Source organism: Nipponia nippon, unplaced genomic scaffold, assembly GCF_047370975.1.
Source record: "Nipponia nippon isolate SJK-2023a ecotype South Korea unplaced genomic scaffold, ASM4737097v1 scaffold_9, whole genome shotgun sequence".
NCBI classification, from domain to species: Eukaryota; Metazoa; Chordata; class Aves; order Pelecaniformes; family Threskiornithidae; genus Nipponia; species Nipponia nippon.
In genome coordinates this window covers 11,457,716-11,473,768 of record NW_028262413.1, presented here as the reverse complement: position 1 = coordinate 11,473,768, position 16,053 = coordinate 11,457,716, and the positions used below count along the sequence as shown (strand labels likewise).

Sequence of the window (16,053 nt, the reverse complement as noted above, 5' to 3'; positions counted from 1 at the left end):
ATCTCCACTCACATCTTTTCTACAGCTGACAAACTATTTCACTGCTGTAACAAAATAAAAGCTAAACTGATCCAAAAGTGTTCAAACAATGTAGTAAGAAAAAAAATGTTCACTGCTACACAAGGTACACGAAACAGTATCAAAGGGTCAAAAAAAACATTTTTTGCCATTACCTTTGATAGAACTACAGTTATGTAACTTACATTTATGGTTATATGATTTACCAAAAGCAAATTGTCCCTGATCTACCTGACTGACTCTGTCAGTAAGGGAAGACCAGCAGACACTGCTAACTCAGCTTTAGCAAAACATACAGCACAGTCTCCCACAGCATCTTTGTAGGCAAGATGGATAGCTACTGACTCTGCGGACCATCAGGCCTACAGAGTAGTGGTTGTGATCAATGGGGTCCAAAGTCTAACTGCAACTCGTTACAAGTGCTGTTGCTCAGAGTCAATACTGGGGCCAGTACCTGCGCTGGTAGACAGGAAGCTGAACGTCTGTCAGCGTGGCCTTGCTGTGACAAAGGCTGCCCGCACACTGAGTCACAGTAGCGATATCAGAGGAAGTGATTATACCCCTCTACCTGGCAGTTACAAGTCCATAACCGCAATACTATGTCCAGTTTCGGGTCACACAATGCAAAAGAGAGCAGAAAGAGTGAGATGAGCGAAGGCCACTAAAATGGTTGACAGAGCTGCAGCACACGACCTAGGCAGCAAGCTAAGGCAGCATGTCTTCTGGAAAACAGGCAGCTATGGTGGAGGAATCTAACTGCTGTCTGTCACCACTGAAGGGGTAACCGTGTACAGGCAAGAGGTGCACAAACGAGGGGTAAGAGGCAGTGGTCCCAGGTTGCTCCAAGGGAAACATTTTTCCCAGTGCACATGGTTAAGCAGTGAAACAGGGAGCCAAACAGAGGCTACGGAACCGCCACCAGTGGAGATTTTCAGAAGAGGTGCACAAAGCCCTAAGCAACATAAACTAACTTTGGAATTAGCTCCCCCTGAGTACAGCATCTGACTGGATGACCTCCACAGGTCCCTTCCAGCTTGCTTTATTCTATGATGATACTATAGATGTTCATATTTGCTCTACAATCACATGTATTAAACTTGACTCAAGAAACTTTGCAGAAAAACATATGTTGGTCCTCAAGGAAACTAGCAAAGAGACAACTTCTGTCTTCAGGCTTACATGAGGTGCAAATTAATATTTCAGATCTTCCAGGGAAATTCTGAGGAAAGAATTTGACTACCCAAAGAAATAAAACCAGAATGTATTTTAATGGTTGTTTATACTGCATTCAGAGCAAGAACTGGTATAAATGCATTACATCCTGGCCAGGCCAGTGTTCTCTTCTTAATCTTAGAACTATTTTACAGTTAATCATTTCTGCCTATATACTGTATTTCTCCAGATTTTGGTACTTTGCTACTTATTTCTGGATTCCTTCACTGTCAGTAAGCATCTGTATTATACTTTCCATTATAGTAAGCCATTAAAACTGTGCTTTATAGGTTGCCTGCCCAGGGCAGGAGTGGGGGAAATGCAGAGAAAATTAACATAAAATTTTTGATTGCTTTTGTTTTCTAAGTTTTATTTTCAACTTTAGAACCAAAGGAAAATTCTAGTTTTCCATTCCAGTCCAACAAAATTGGATTTTCTTGGTGAAGTACCTAAATAAATGGTTTAGAAACATTTTTGCTATTGAAGGGGTAGAGAGATTTTAAATCCAAGAGAATTTCCTGAGAGGTAAGAGAAAACATATTTTAAATACAAAACACAAGATCACAATTGATAAGTGATCTTCATATCCATTCTTCAAGAATTCTTCACAAGAACAAAAAAAAAAAATTTCACTTCTAGAATTGTAGTGCTATGACTTTTGTACTATCTCTTAAAGCCATTTCTACTTCAGAAAAAAATAGCTAAGTGGATTTCTTATGCAAAGAACAAGCACACAAACACACCCTGTTTTTAAAGAAGTCTTTCAGATACAGTGAAGTATTAAGACTAACAAATTTCCTATCTCTTTGCTTTACTCAGTTTTGCAAGTTGCACTGATCTTTCACAAACTAGAGAAACAGAGGTTATAATGATCTTCCCTGACTATACTTGGTCTCACTAAGGAAATTCCATGTTAGTATCTTAGTAAAAAGCCAAGTCAATTAAGGAGTACATCACTCCTCTGAAAAGAAAAAAAGTCCTAAGACTGAACACAAGATTAAAAAAAGGTTGAACCATAAACTTTATACTTCACCGAAGGCTAAGTCTTACCACAGCACCCATTAAGAAACAAAAATATTTCAAAGTAGCCAAGCAATCAAGCTTTTGCTTCTGTTCACTTAATAATAAAGGCAGTTTAGACTGGCTTTTGTAAATGCAGGCATAACCTCGCGAACAATTATGTGAATGGTTAACTTTGCACAAGAAGATAGCTTAAACTTCAAATAGATTAAGTTAACACACGTGATTATATGATCAGGCTTTTACTGCAAGGTATTGATAACACAACTAAGTTTACACTGATAATGTAACCAAATTTAGCAACATTTTTATTCCAGACCTTCCTTGTAAATGAAAAAGACTCTTAATTACAATAAAGACACACTCTGAAGAGCCTTATCATAGTTGCAGTGCTGGCTTATACAACTCTCACTCTTTGTTCCTCCCCTGCACCGCCTCTTCAGTTGCGCTGGGGTTTGACATACCAGTTAACATGGACAAAACAAGCTGGATCAATGAACTGAACCTTGTTAAAAAACAGTACTGCCAAAAAGAAAGTTATTTACAACTGCATGCAGTTTCCTGCTCTAGGATACCATGCAGCTACATAAACAGTTGAACAAGCACAAGGGGAACAGTGACACAAGGGCTGCATTAGCCAAGACTGCTGCCAAGAGAAATACTAGTAAAATTACAGCCTAACCTAAACCTGCATCTACCTGTTCGTAACTCACTCAGATGAATAAGCACAGTGAAACAAATGGGGGCAGGGAGGTACCCAATGGCCTTACATCAGCCCATGCTTTCAGTCTGTTCAACAAGCTATGTATGTCACGATCATGCTCTGATGAGAACCTTAAAAGTCATTTTAATTTACTTCATTAGCACCCTTTCAAACTAAGTTTACTAATTGTTTACAAGATCTGCCGCAACTATGTCCAGAAGAGGTATGGGGTGTGGGGCGTGAGAACACTACATTTAACCCAGGATGTAGCCTGCAGTATATCACCTAAAACTCAGTATTCATCACAGAGTAAGTTAAAAAGCTGAGAGAACCCCCATGAACACTATATAACTCTCCCAGAAACAACAGTAACTCAAAGCAAAAATACTTCACATTTCACTTGTCCTCATTTGCCTTGGTCCTCACTTACATGGGTACTTTTTGTTTGTTCCTAAAGTAACAGGCTGTGACTGAATAAGACTCATTGTTTTTCAATAAATAAGTCTGCAAACCATTTGTGTAATTACCCCTGACTTCACAATTTTTTTTTTCTCCAAACAACTCTGAACTTCATAAAAATCCTAATAGATGTCACTACAAACTACTATTTTAGATTTCATCTTCTCATTCCAAGGCAATCTATTTATTACTGGTTTAGATTTCTATTAAATGAAGTTACTTTTGCATAACTGGAAATGAAGAATATTTAGCTCATTTTGAATTAACATGGTTTTGGTAGGTTTGTGTATTCAGGAACACTTTTACAGTGGTCAAGCTGTACTAGCTTAAAAATACATTAAGTTGTTATAACACATATTACCAATCTTTACATGAATGTTTACCATGAGATTTTAATTTTTACTCATTTTTTCCTGATACATTGATACATAAAACATCAGTGAAAACAGAAGCATACTGGATGAAGAAATACAGACTTTGGTAGATAATGAGAAGCAAATTAAACATTATGGAACAGTAGTTCCATGTCTGTCTCCAGATTATATTAGATACTTCTGATGTTCACATCCAATGCTTTTTAATGCAACTGAAAGGTTCAAGAATGCTGAAAAAAACTACAGACCTGAAAAAAAGCCAAAGAAAACCCTGGAAACACAGAAGGCCAAGGTCTGCATGAAGTTCTAAATGACAGATACCAGTTCAGGTTTAAGCAATAGTCTGTAACATTCAAATAATAATTAAAAAAACTACATTTCCCAAATGGAAATAAAATCAGGAGTTTATTCGTTCTCCAAGTTTCACACAGGGAAGAATTTTCCCAAGAACTTGCCCCTGTGCAATCACTTTTTAAAATTTCTTTGGTATATATGTAATAGTGGCAGAAACAATAAAAACAGCCTGAAGAAATATTTCAGAACAGGAAAAATATTTTCAACGTATTATACAGACAAAACACACCACAGTAAGCCCATACTAAAATAAGTACTAGAACAAAATATTAAGCATTACAGCTGTATACTTCTGCTGAGCCAAAGCCTTCTATTCAAAGAGCAAAGTACATTTCAGAACTTGTTTTTCTTTCAAAACCATTAATTCAAGCAGTACTAGCAAGCTACAAAAAAAAAAAAAAAAAAAAAAGAAACCACCAAAACCTACAAACCTCTTACAAGTTAGAGGGATACTAGAAACCCAAACAAAGCCCCTTCAATCACTGGTTGCTAACAAAACACTGGTAAAAGCACATATCTCTTGCTGAAGCCTGTAGCCTGGCACTAGGCCTCAAAAACAAGGAGACAGCCTGGGAGCCAGAAAGTGAGCAACTCTATGGCAACGCACCCAGGGAAGCCTTTCCCCTTCCTGCCAAATAGTGATCCCGCAAGGAAGTCACCCAGCGCAGCACCAGCGCTCATCCCCACCAAGGAGTGTGCAACACGGCTCCTTCCAGCTACCTCACACCTCCGGACGGGAATCCGCGAGGGTGATCTGTGAAAGAAAGTCCAGGAAAAGTGAAACTCTGGGGCCAGCTGAAAAACGAGCGACTACGGAAATTCAGAGCAGCTAGTTAGTTCCCATACGTCTCCCCTGCAGAACGCACCTACTGATTCTCCCCTCTTCATCAAAAGCATTTAGACACAATCATCACTCAGCATGGTATACAAAGACTAGAAAGAAATAATCTAAACCACTCATATCTTTAGGTAAATAATATTATTAGATACTGTATACAACAGATATTACAACAGCATGCAAGAGACATTACAACAGTGAGCTAAACTCTCCCTTTAAAAAAACTGAATGTCACATAAAATGCAGAAAAAGCAACAGGTTTACTGTATTGAGCAGGATCAATAAGACCTGACAGATACCTCTGAGCAAAGCCTATACAAAAAGTCTCCCTGTTAGATAAAACTAACTACGGGCAAACAAGACTAATCCATCCCAAATTAAATGGGAACTAAGGCAAGCTTATTTAGCTCACGGAGGCAATCTACAGACAAAAAGACAACCCAGGTAGCATCTCACTGACTTAAAACGCAGAAGTGTTATAAGCTACAACTGAAGATCACCAGAAAAGTCACACTTACATAGTCTCTCCAGTCTTAGCAACATGACAAAGAAACTGATCCAGTATTGGACACACTTCCTTCTTTCCTCTCTTCTCAAAATCTGTTGGTACGAGAATGACAAAAAGAATGGTAAAAGAAGATAGGACAGAATAAAAATTCATACTAATTAGCGATTTATTTGCTTTAACGATCGGTACAGCTCCCACAAAAATATTTTCATGCTTTCACAATGCTTTAGTTGTTCCCAAGCGCTCCACCAGCTTCCCAGCCCTGTAAAACACTTAATATTTTCCTGTGGAGAAACTGCATGCATCTGAGTGGCAAAAGTTGATTTGCAACTTCTTTTGAGCAGCTGCAGCAGAGAAACAGGCTGAGTTCCTCGGGCTGCATCCAGCAAGGCAAGCTAGCACAGAAGCGGACCGGGGAGGGAGAAAAGGGAAAGGTACGGCCGAGGGAGGGAAGGCAGGCGGACAGGCGGGGGGCGACGAGGGCACTCCAGGCGAGGGGAGCCCCGGGCCTGGAGGAGGAGGGGGGCCGGCGGGGTCACTAACCTCCCTCTGCCGCTCCCCCTCAGGCAGCCCAGAGCAAGCCCGGGGGGATCGCTAGGGCAGCGGGGACCAGCGGCTCCCCTCCCCTTCCCCACAGGGAGCCCCCGGGCCTCTCCCCGCTCCGTGGGACCCCCTTCCCTCCCACGCCAGCAGCCCCCCTCCCCACAGCACGGGGACCCCCACCCTCGCCCCCGGCGGAGGGGAGCCGCCGCCCTCAGCGAAGGGCGCTCCCTTCCCCCGAGAGGGTCTCAGCTGCGAGGGAGACCCCCGTCTCCTCCTCAGCGTGGGGACACCGCTCCCCCCCCCACCCCCCGCTCTCCGCGGCAAGCCCCGGCACCACCTTTCAGAGCCTCCTGCAGCCTCTCGACATCCATGATCCGCCTGGGCGTCTCCCCCCCCGCTCCGCGCTGCTCCCCTCCTCCAGCCCCCCCCCCGCCCCGCGCAGGAAACGGGCTCCAGCCGCCGCGCACACACAGAGACCCCGGGCTCAGCAACCCTCCAACATGGCGCCCGGGCCGTCCCCGTGCGCGGCCCCGACAGCCCGCCCTCCCTCCCGCCGGGGGGCGGGGGCGCGCGGGGAGGCGGGGCCGCGGGGCGGGGCGGGGCTGCCCTGAGGGAGGCGGCGGGGCGGCTTCGAGGGCGGCTCAGCCGGGCCGCCTCCAGCCGCAGCCTTCCTGCTGCTCGGGCCGGGGGCTGCCGCCCTCCTCAGGCCGGCCCCGCCAGGCAGATCCTCGGGGAAGGGAACGCGGAGCTCCTGCCTGACTGGCGGGGCCTCCCCGGCCCCTCAGGGAGCTTCTGCGCCTTCCTCCCGCCTCAGGCTGAGGCCGACTGCTCTTCCCCCACCCTCAAATCTAATACCTGTTCCCGCACAGATATGCCTGCCCCCCTTTTATTCTCCGGGAGGAGCTGTCTTCCCCTCCTTCACCACCTGCCTCTCCCACCCTTTTGTGCACCTTCAAGCCCAGCAGCCGCTCTCCCCCGGCACGCAGGACCCGCGTCCCTGGGGAGGATCCCTGCTCTCACCACCACTCTGACGAAGGGGAGGTGAAGTCCAGGCAGCCTCTTGTCACTCTGTTCTGGAAGGGGTCCCCAAGCGAAGTGGGAGGGGAGCCCGGTGGAGAGCGGCCAACGTCGCCCCTGGCCTGCGCAAGCCCGCCGCGGACAGGCTGCTTGGCCCCAGACGCTTGGGTAGGGCTGAGGGATGCGCGATGGTTGTTCCTGGAAGGAAAGGGAACCGCTAATTTAACACACACGAAAAGGAAGTTGTAAATAAGGTAGCCAAATATCGATGCCAACTGTTATTCTAGGCATACGTGAGCTGGCACATCTGCGGTGCTTTACGATTAGGTAAAATCCTGATACAGACCTGGACGGTGTCCCAGCCTCCTCCCGAGGCACCGTGTGCGCGGTGTCCAGCCTCCGTCCCCTGCAGCTCTTGGGCCAGGGTCGGCCTGGCAGAGCACGGGGCTGATCGCAAGCCAGAGTGGATCGGCTGCCTACAGCAGAAACGCGGACTCTGCTCTACCGTCTCAGAGGAGTCCCTAAAAAGATCGTAATGCCAGTGGCCGTACTCACTTTTCCACTCTCCCAGGTGCCAACTTGACAACAGAAAACCTCTGACGTGGCCACATTTCTTAGAAATGCTACTAATGTCACGGCAAAATGATCCAGTTTGTGGACCACCACAAATGGCTAAGAGACGAACTTGGCACCCATAGCAAGCATTCCCGTGCCCCAAGCTGCTTTCTCTGACCCCTTGCGTTGATTTTATCATGCAGGAAAGGATCCACAAGATGTGCAGTTAATGGTCTCCACTGGCAACTGCATCATAGAAAACCCCCAACTTTTATTTTATAAATGTATGGCTTATAAAATCAAGACTCTTTCAAGTCTTTGTCTGCTGGAGGACTACGTAATACTAATAACGATATTTAAGGTTTCATATTTACAGATGTGCTGTACAAAATTATTGTTTCATACTATAGTGAAAACCTTTGTTAAGATAAGTAGACCTTTCAAAGAAAGTCCTGGGTTCCTCGTGAAGGCTGTGGTCCAGTAGAGGGGAGCTAACAAACCTCCACGAGCCCCTCTACCTGGTCAGCAGGCTGAGGGAAAAGCGGCAGCAGGGTTTAACAAACGGACCTTTTGGGACAGGCCTTGTTGTTCAAGGCACCTGACAGGGCCAAACGTGGATTTTAATGGTAGGAATCCTGCAACCGGCCTGTGGGAGGAGGGGGCCGAGTCACCCCTCCAGCCTGAGCGGAGAGCTGAGCTGCCGTCGTGGCTATAGCCGTGAGGAGAGCAGAGCTGCTGCACTCTTGTGCCGTGGCACGACAGAGAGCTTAGGAAAAGCATCTCTTCTATACACTTCAAAAATAGTTTACAGCAGGTACAGATACCTCGGATTTAGTATTTTTGGGCTCTCTCTGACCAAATATGAGTAGCTAGAAGTTTGCTTAAGTGCAACTTTGGAGTGCTACTACTTCTGAGTGTTTCACAAGGGAATTGGCTAGTTTTTGTGCCACGGATTGATTCTCAGCTTCTTAAAAGGAAAATGGCATTCCCCACTGGACATCAGTTACATGAGAAATCTCAACAACAATACTTAGGCCTTGGCACTTATACTTTCTTGTACGTGTTTCTTGTGTGACATGTTCCCTTGCAGCCAGCCAGCATCATTAACTCCATTAACCAAACAAATGACCAGAGAGACAAAGAAGATATAACTTGCCCAAACCTCTAGGGGAGAAAAAAAACCCAAACAAACCCAAAAAAACTCAAACCAACAAACCCCAGTGCATGAGATGGCATGAAAACCATAGTGAATTTAGCTGCTGTTTTTCTTCTTACCACTTTGTTTATCATAGAGGCAAGGACACTGTTAACTATTTTCATTATTGGCCATCTTGCCCTTGCAGCTCTGCTACCATGACCCTCCCTGCCTCAAGCCTTCTGTAGCATGCTTACCTTTCTAGCACTGGACATCCATATTAACTGAAACTACATTAGTTTGCTGTTATAATTAGACAATAATATGCTCTCTACAGCATTAACAATATCCTCCCCCAAAACATCAGTGAAAAATCTCTTCAACTTGGAAAGAGCTGTGTTGAGAAAAGAGCTGGCAGAGGACAGGAAGGTTTCCCAGCAAGCAGTGGATATGGGCTGAAACCAGAAACACTGAGGCCTGTATTCAGATACACCAACACCAGAAAAGGGCAATAGAATCAGATTACAGGTTAGCCTATGTCCTTTTCCTTGAGTTCCACTTTATTATTTTAAAAGAGGTATCAAAGTCCAGTTAAAGTAACAAAAATACTAGCTTACCTTTGCAACCTTCAGAAGAGCAGAGACCAGACCTTTCCTAGAGCAGAGCTTCTCTTAAATAACTTCTATACCCCAGCTGACTGCATTTCGCCCCAGATACCCCATTAGCTCACATCCCCAGCACAGCTTGCTCTTTGTAATAATTCTCAGAGCTGGTCACATGCTCTCAATTTTCAGCTCTTCCCGAGGAACTGCATTTCCCAGCATGATTGCTCTTAAAGAATCCCACCAGCCAACACAAACCTAGAGGGGCATAAACATGCATACTGAAGTCTACTGCAGTGACACAACCTACTTAAAAAACCCTAGGAGAGCAAATTCAATCACCCTAAGCAACATCTCATTCCATTTACAGGTATCACCAAACCCAACAAAACAAAGCCCATAATTGTATAATTGTCAATTTGAAAAGGTGTGCTGCTAGCCTGTTCTTTCAAAACAGAAAAAAAATACAGTTGCTCCCAAGATACCTAGAATTACTATTGAAAACTGGGACAACATATCATTGCTTCACTAAAAAAGCAAGTTGCTGAAATAAAAAAAAAAAAGCTTTTTCTAAATTCTTGTACTACCTTCTGTACAGAAATGCAAAACTAAGTTAACAGTTTGTAATAGAATAAAACACACTCAATCATTTTCTTAAGCACTTTAGAGCCACTTCTTTGCACTCATAAAATAACAAGTGAGGTTTGATTCTTGCACTGCATGATGCGGTAGGCGTGCTCGCAGCCCTGTGACTTTGGGCACCTTTGCTATTTGCAAGTTACACATTTCCTTGGCACTGCTGTGTAACACAGACCCTGCGCTCAGGATGGGTAAAGCCGCTGGGGGCCACCACTCAGATCTCGTCTCTGAAAGTGAGATAGAAGCTAATAGGACAATTTCTGCAGGATTTACCTGATAGGGCAAAACGCCTCTGGTTTCATTCTGATCCTTTTATTTCTTATTTTGAAAAAAAAGTGGACTTTTCTGAAGTGTAGCATTTATCATGTATCTCTAGTATATTAAATAAATTATCACTATGGTATGTTGGGGGTGACGCTGAAGGAAGATCTTTGTTTCGTATTGTGGAAGAATCCACAAGAAGTGAACCAACTGTACGTTAACATTGACTTTTCATCGTTGAGCAGCTTTTCTACTTCTTTCCATTTGGTCAGACTAGATGGCAAATCTATTTTAACTCTAAAAAACGACAGCATTTTATAGTTTACACAGGTATATGCGTGATGCATAAGAAACACTGCACAATGGTGTTAAGTCTGCCACTTTGCCAGTAACTCCATTCAATAAGCTTAACTGAATCATTGCCCTTCGTGGGCTCAGGCCTGCTTCCTTATTGCTAGCCAGACAAAGCCAAAACTTTTGGAAGAGAGACAAAATGTTATGTGCTGGTGAAAAATATCTTTGCATTGAAAGAGGTTTTAATTCAAATGACAGAACACAGACAATCATAAAAAAAGACAATATGACTGAAGGTTTCAAAGATACTAGGAGGCTGTGGAAAGCAATGCTTCTGATCTGGAAAAGCTTGACTCTAATTCATGGAGAAGTTTCAGTTTTACAGTTCAGTATGCCTTCAAATCCTTGCATGCACTGACACACCAGAAATGGTCTCATTTTTTTCTTTTTCTTGAAGCCCTCTTTTTGATATTGTTCATTGATAGAGAATGTGTGCCTAAATCTACCAGCCCCACTATAAAAACTCTTTGTTTGCACTGAAAAAGTATTTCAGAGAGACAGGAATCTTTCATTTTTAAAAGAGTAATTCCGCAACTTACAGAAAGTAAATAATAAAGCCACATTCTGTCTTTTCTCCTCCTACCCTCCTACCACAGGAGCTGTAAGAGAAAATGCTTTCCATTTTTAAAGACACACACACACACCCTTAGAGAAAAAAAGACCAGTTTTTCAAATAATATATACTTCCAAAACCTTTTTGGTTTCTATAGGAAAGCCGTTTAAAATTGAACATTCCCCCCCCCCCCCCCCAAAAAAAAAGACATTGAACTTTGACATCAAGATGTCCTGGAAATTCAACGACAGACGTAGATTTAATGCAAACGCTGTATTTTTTGTGTTGTTTCAGGGAAAATGTTTGAACATATGCAAATAATATCTACCTGTTTCTGAGGAAAGTAAAACCATCTCCTCCGGAGCAGGAACAAAATACAAACCGCAATTATTTCTATGGAAATAAAGCAAAGAAAGCGCACGAATGACATATATTTGTATGGTAACAAAGATTATTTCAAATGCATTTTAGGATGAAGCTCAGCTTAGGGGAGGTTTGCATGTTTTGAAACCCACATCTCCTTAACTAACTGAAAAATATTTCAATTCACAGCAAGTAATCTTTTCCTTCCATTTTCAAAGGAGAAACATTTAAGTATAATCCTAAAATACACAGAACCTTGTAGGTAGTTTCATCACTGATTTGTTGTGGGATCTCAAGCAAATGAGTTAGGCAGTCCTACCTGCGTTTCTTCATTCGTGAAACAGAAATGATAATTACTCTTCTTTGTACGCTATTTGGCACACCTTGTAATAAAAACAGACAGAGAGTATGATTTCATTTTGTGTCAGTTCCCAGTGCTGCTGGTGGAGTATTTACTGAGAACCAACAATGACAAAAAATCACCTCGGTAGGAAAGGAGATATGATGGTTTGAAACATTTCACTAAAGAATGATGAGAAATTGTTTTCCAATCCAGATTTTGGTTTTCTTCTTGCACTAAACTTACACAAAGCCTTGTTCAGATTTACATTTTAGATTTCTTTTAAACTTCTGCAAACCATATTTTTTGAGAGTTTTCAAAGAGAGCAGGACCAGGTCCTGCCTACAATGAGTCCAGTTCTGCCTGATGCGCTTGGACAAATCTCCGTTTTCTTACTTGATCTTACACATCATAAGCTCAGATTGAGCATCGATAAGACTTACGTTCATATTCATCCATCCTGAAGGAAGACGCAGAAGTAACATCTAAGTTATATAGCATAATTATATGTACTGCCACATTCTCATCTTCCTGAAATACCAACAAAAATTAGAACTAGAAACCAAGTGACAGCAACATAATTGTGTCACACTCTTTGCAGACAAAAACAAAAAAAAAGGGGGCAGAAAATATCATATTGCCGATTCTGATGGATCTTTAAGGGATTCACGTGCACTACCCAAGAAGGGCATTCCCGCATTTCCTGTTCCTTCCTTCGTGTCGATCCAGTTGAAAAAGGTTATTTTTGCACAGCTAGCTCTCCACACCATCAGCGGCTCTCCTGGCGCGGCAGGGCCGGGCCAGCTCCTGCAGGGAAAAAGCATCAGCACGTGGGGAAAGCAGAGGAACGGAGGATTCCTCGTCTCGGCTCAGCTGGGCCAGTTTGTCTCACTGCCCTGGAAGGTCTTTAACTCCACAACAAACAACAAAACCTGATCCTTGAGGTTTAGGGCTGTAAGACCTTTGAAAGTTTCCACAGAATTATCGACTGTCCAGCCCCTGGGCACAGATCAATAGGCCCAATACTGATTGAAATGATGGAGGATGTAGGACCAGCAGATACTTCTGCTTTCAATAATGAAGCCTAGATTAGGTACCTGGAGACCCTTGACCTAACCTGACTTACACTAATTTCATTCATTGATGTGTGACAGCAATTTGTAAGGTATTTCAACTCAGTTTGAACTAAAATTGATTAGCGTGCTTTGAAAGAATCTGTAGCGATTCAGTACAATACCAAGCAAGCAAGATGCAGCAAAGAATAGTGAGGATAATAAGAAAATGGGGAAAATCCTATGTTTTGAGACCCACTTGGATCTTCAGAAAATACTGTACATCAATACACATCAAAGGATTTACAAAAGGATGTTAGGGGGTTTGTTTGTTTGTTTGTTTTGACTTCTGGTTTATAGCTGCAGAAACTCAAGTGTGGTACAATAAAATGACACTAAAAAATTGCGTGTCTCTGAACCATTCAGAATGGAAAAGTTTTTTGTTTTTTCTTTAAGGTACATCATAGCCACTTCAAGACAAATTATGTCCCTCCTCTGAGAAAATGACTAAAAATCTTTGATAGGCTTTTAATAGATCTGGAAGACTTGAGAGTATCAGAAGATCAGAACAGCTCCCATGTCGTGCCTTTAGTCCAGAAAAGGCTGAAAACATAAAAATGGTATTTGTGGGAGTTGGAGTTTATTTTCAAAGAGTACTCACAGTCAGATTAAAAAAAAAGGAAGAGTTAGATGTGATAAGCATTCTAGGCTTTACCTAAGTTAGCGTCTAACCCCTAGACTAACACATAAGGCCCCACATATTTTCTCTTACTACTCCAAGAGCCCGTGGCAAGCCAGCGCCAGTGCAGCTTCGTTTCCAAGCTGCTTTCTCACACCTTCCTCCCAGTCCCTCCCTAGGACAGAACACTTCTCGGAGACTACTCTACAAACTACAAGATCATTCAGATATTAAAAACAAACTTGTTTTTTCACCTGGAGCCTCAGGTGTGAGGAAGCCAGTATTCAAAACAAGTTGCCCTTGAGAAGCGTAGAGCGGAAGAGGAGGGAGATCTTTTTCTAAAGGTGTGTACTCAGGGAAGGCGCCGGCTTTGCACAGCTCTAACCCCCACAGCAGGGAATGAAACTGTTCCTGAAGGATTCGGGAAAGATGTTCCTGCAGGAACAGGTCAACCGATGACACTTCTTTAAAAAAAGGGCCATGTCATTTCAGCATCGCTATTTCAGTATGACCAAAATATTTTAGTTCTAAGACACTGTTACACATTTTTTGGACTATACTGTAGTTTTCACAAAATAACATAAGCAATTATGGTACATTTATAGAAATGTAAAAGTCAAAACAAAATTTTACCTCAAAAGAAAACATTACAAAGTGCTTTGTTAATCTTAAATGCTGATTCTCATTTTGGTGTTTTGTATCAATTTTCATTTCAAAGGAAGTGTTGACAGGTTGTTTTTTATTCCAATCCAGAATGAAAGCAAAATTTCCAAACATTGCTATTTCTTTTGAAGCACAAATAGCAATTCCTCATCTCATGCCAACGATGGTTCTTCGGGAGGCTGCAGTCTGTACGGATCCCAGCGTAGATACGCACTCGCCTCACGAGCACAACGGGGGAATGTTTCCAGCCCAGTGTGGGGGACAGCCCGTGGACCTGTGCCGTCCACGGATGGCTACCGTCTCTGGATGGGTACCTTAGTGTCTACTTAGTAGCATCGTATTTGACTGTATCTGATGGAGAGGAGCAAAACACTCTCTGAAAGTTGGCTCCTTGTGGTTACAGGTACTCGATTCCTAGGAGAGGAATCTCTTCCTGAAGCAGTGGGAAGGAAATTATTTTAATGATCAACAGCTTGTGCTAAAGATGATGAAGTGTCAAGATTTATCCTAGTATTAAGTCTCACATTTTTTTCAGTTAGTGGTACTTTATTCCCAGCTCTAAATGTCACAGAACATGCAGAGAAGTTATCTCCACTAGGATCACACTTAGGAGGATGAATGTAAAACCCTAGCTGAGCTCCAGTTAGACTCGTGCTCCACAAGACTGCGACGAGGTGTCTCCTGGAGTCAGAGCCACCGTTACCCATGTGCATACATCAGCGAGGGCAGGGGAGAAAGAGACTACTCCAGTACGCAGGTCCCTCAGCTGTGGGCAACCGAGCTCCAAGGCCTTGCTTCAGTGAAGAGTTTATTTGTTCCAAGCAAGAGAGCTGCAGCCAACGAGATTTAGATTGAGGTAACGAATCCAGCAGTATGGCAATGGGGATGTGAGAAATCACGGTTCAGGTCCCTTCCTCCGAGTCACCAGCAGCAGGTAAACGCCCATCCTGGTTGCTGTTGTGCCCGTGTTACTTCTGCTTAGCCTGTACCCTGGAAAAACTGTGTGTTCTCCCCACAACAATACTGACTGAAGCCACGTTTGCAAGTGAAAAATCTTGGATCAGAAGGGCACCGACCAGTTTGGTTATGGAACATGTAACCGACCACCACACAACCACACACCTCCCAGGGCAGAGACGAAGCAGCGCCGTACAGAGTACTATTGTTTTACAGCTGGCCTTACCTTTTCTCATGAATATCAATGGGAGTTTTATTCTTGACTTCAAAGAGAGTGTGACTGAGCCCAACATCCCATACAGTTAAGGAAGTTGAGAAAGTGAGAAAAAAATTTCATCACCAGGTGAACAGCTGGCTTGGCTGAATAGACAGCTCACAAATTTCTGTCACATAGAGATGTCGCAGCAAAACCAAAGACATTGCAGCAGTGACCATACAAGAGTGTCAAAGAAATAAAATTAAATACAAGAAGAAGGGAAGGGAAATGATGTTAAATGACCAAATCCTCTAAGGAGCAGAAGATAATGGAGAAACAGTAAAAAGTAAGAGTAAAAGGTACAACTTCAGTTTCCTGGGAGACCACGTTCTGATCTATGGTCACTGTAACACAACTAGAGTTGCAGCATGACGCATTAGCACTTTGAAGAAAGTTAAATGTATGTATTTGTCTCTTTGAGTAACATATCCAATCTAATACTCTCTCACTATGGTAAGAGTAAAATTTCGAGGAACATTTTTCTCTGCTCGATGCAGACATACTCTGTATACGTACACTATAACATCACTAATACTAAACTCCATCTCAACCAGACCCAGTACACACGCATACACAAAATCTTATATTTAAAAGAAAA

The 16,053-nt window shown here is 43.1% G+C and overlaps 1 protein-coding gene across 3 annotated transcripts in view; it reads right to left on the bottom strand.

Moving 5' to 3' along the window:
• The window catches only part of PPP4R2 (protein phosphatase 4 regulatory subunit 2), a 33,520-nt gene extending 26,304 nt beyond the window's left edge, over window positions 1-7,216 (bottom strand). The window contains exons 1-3 of one of the 3 annotated variants that reach the window (XM_087744272.1): window positions 6,367-6,505; window positions 5,497-5,578; window positions 4,748-4,894 (exon numbers count right to left, since the gene is read on the bottom strand). In XM_087744272.1, the coding sequence (XP_087600398.1) occupies window positions 4,748-4,894; window positions 5,497-5,578; window positions 6,367-6,400 (263 nt within the window). In that variant the 5' untranslated portion in view covers window positions 6,401-6,505. Of the gene's footprint in view, window positions 1-4,747; window positions 4,895-5,496; window positions 5,579-6,366; window positions 6,506-7,049 lie in introns of those variants that run through there. The other 2 variants (XM_087744274.1, XM_087744273.1) reach the window with 2 other exon arrangements.
• Window positions 7,217-16,053: the final 8,837 nt, after the last annotated feature.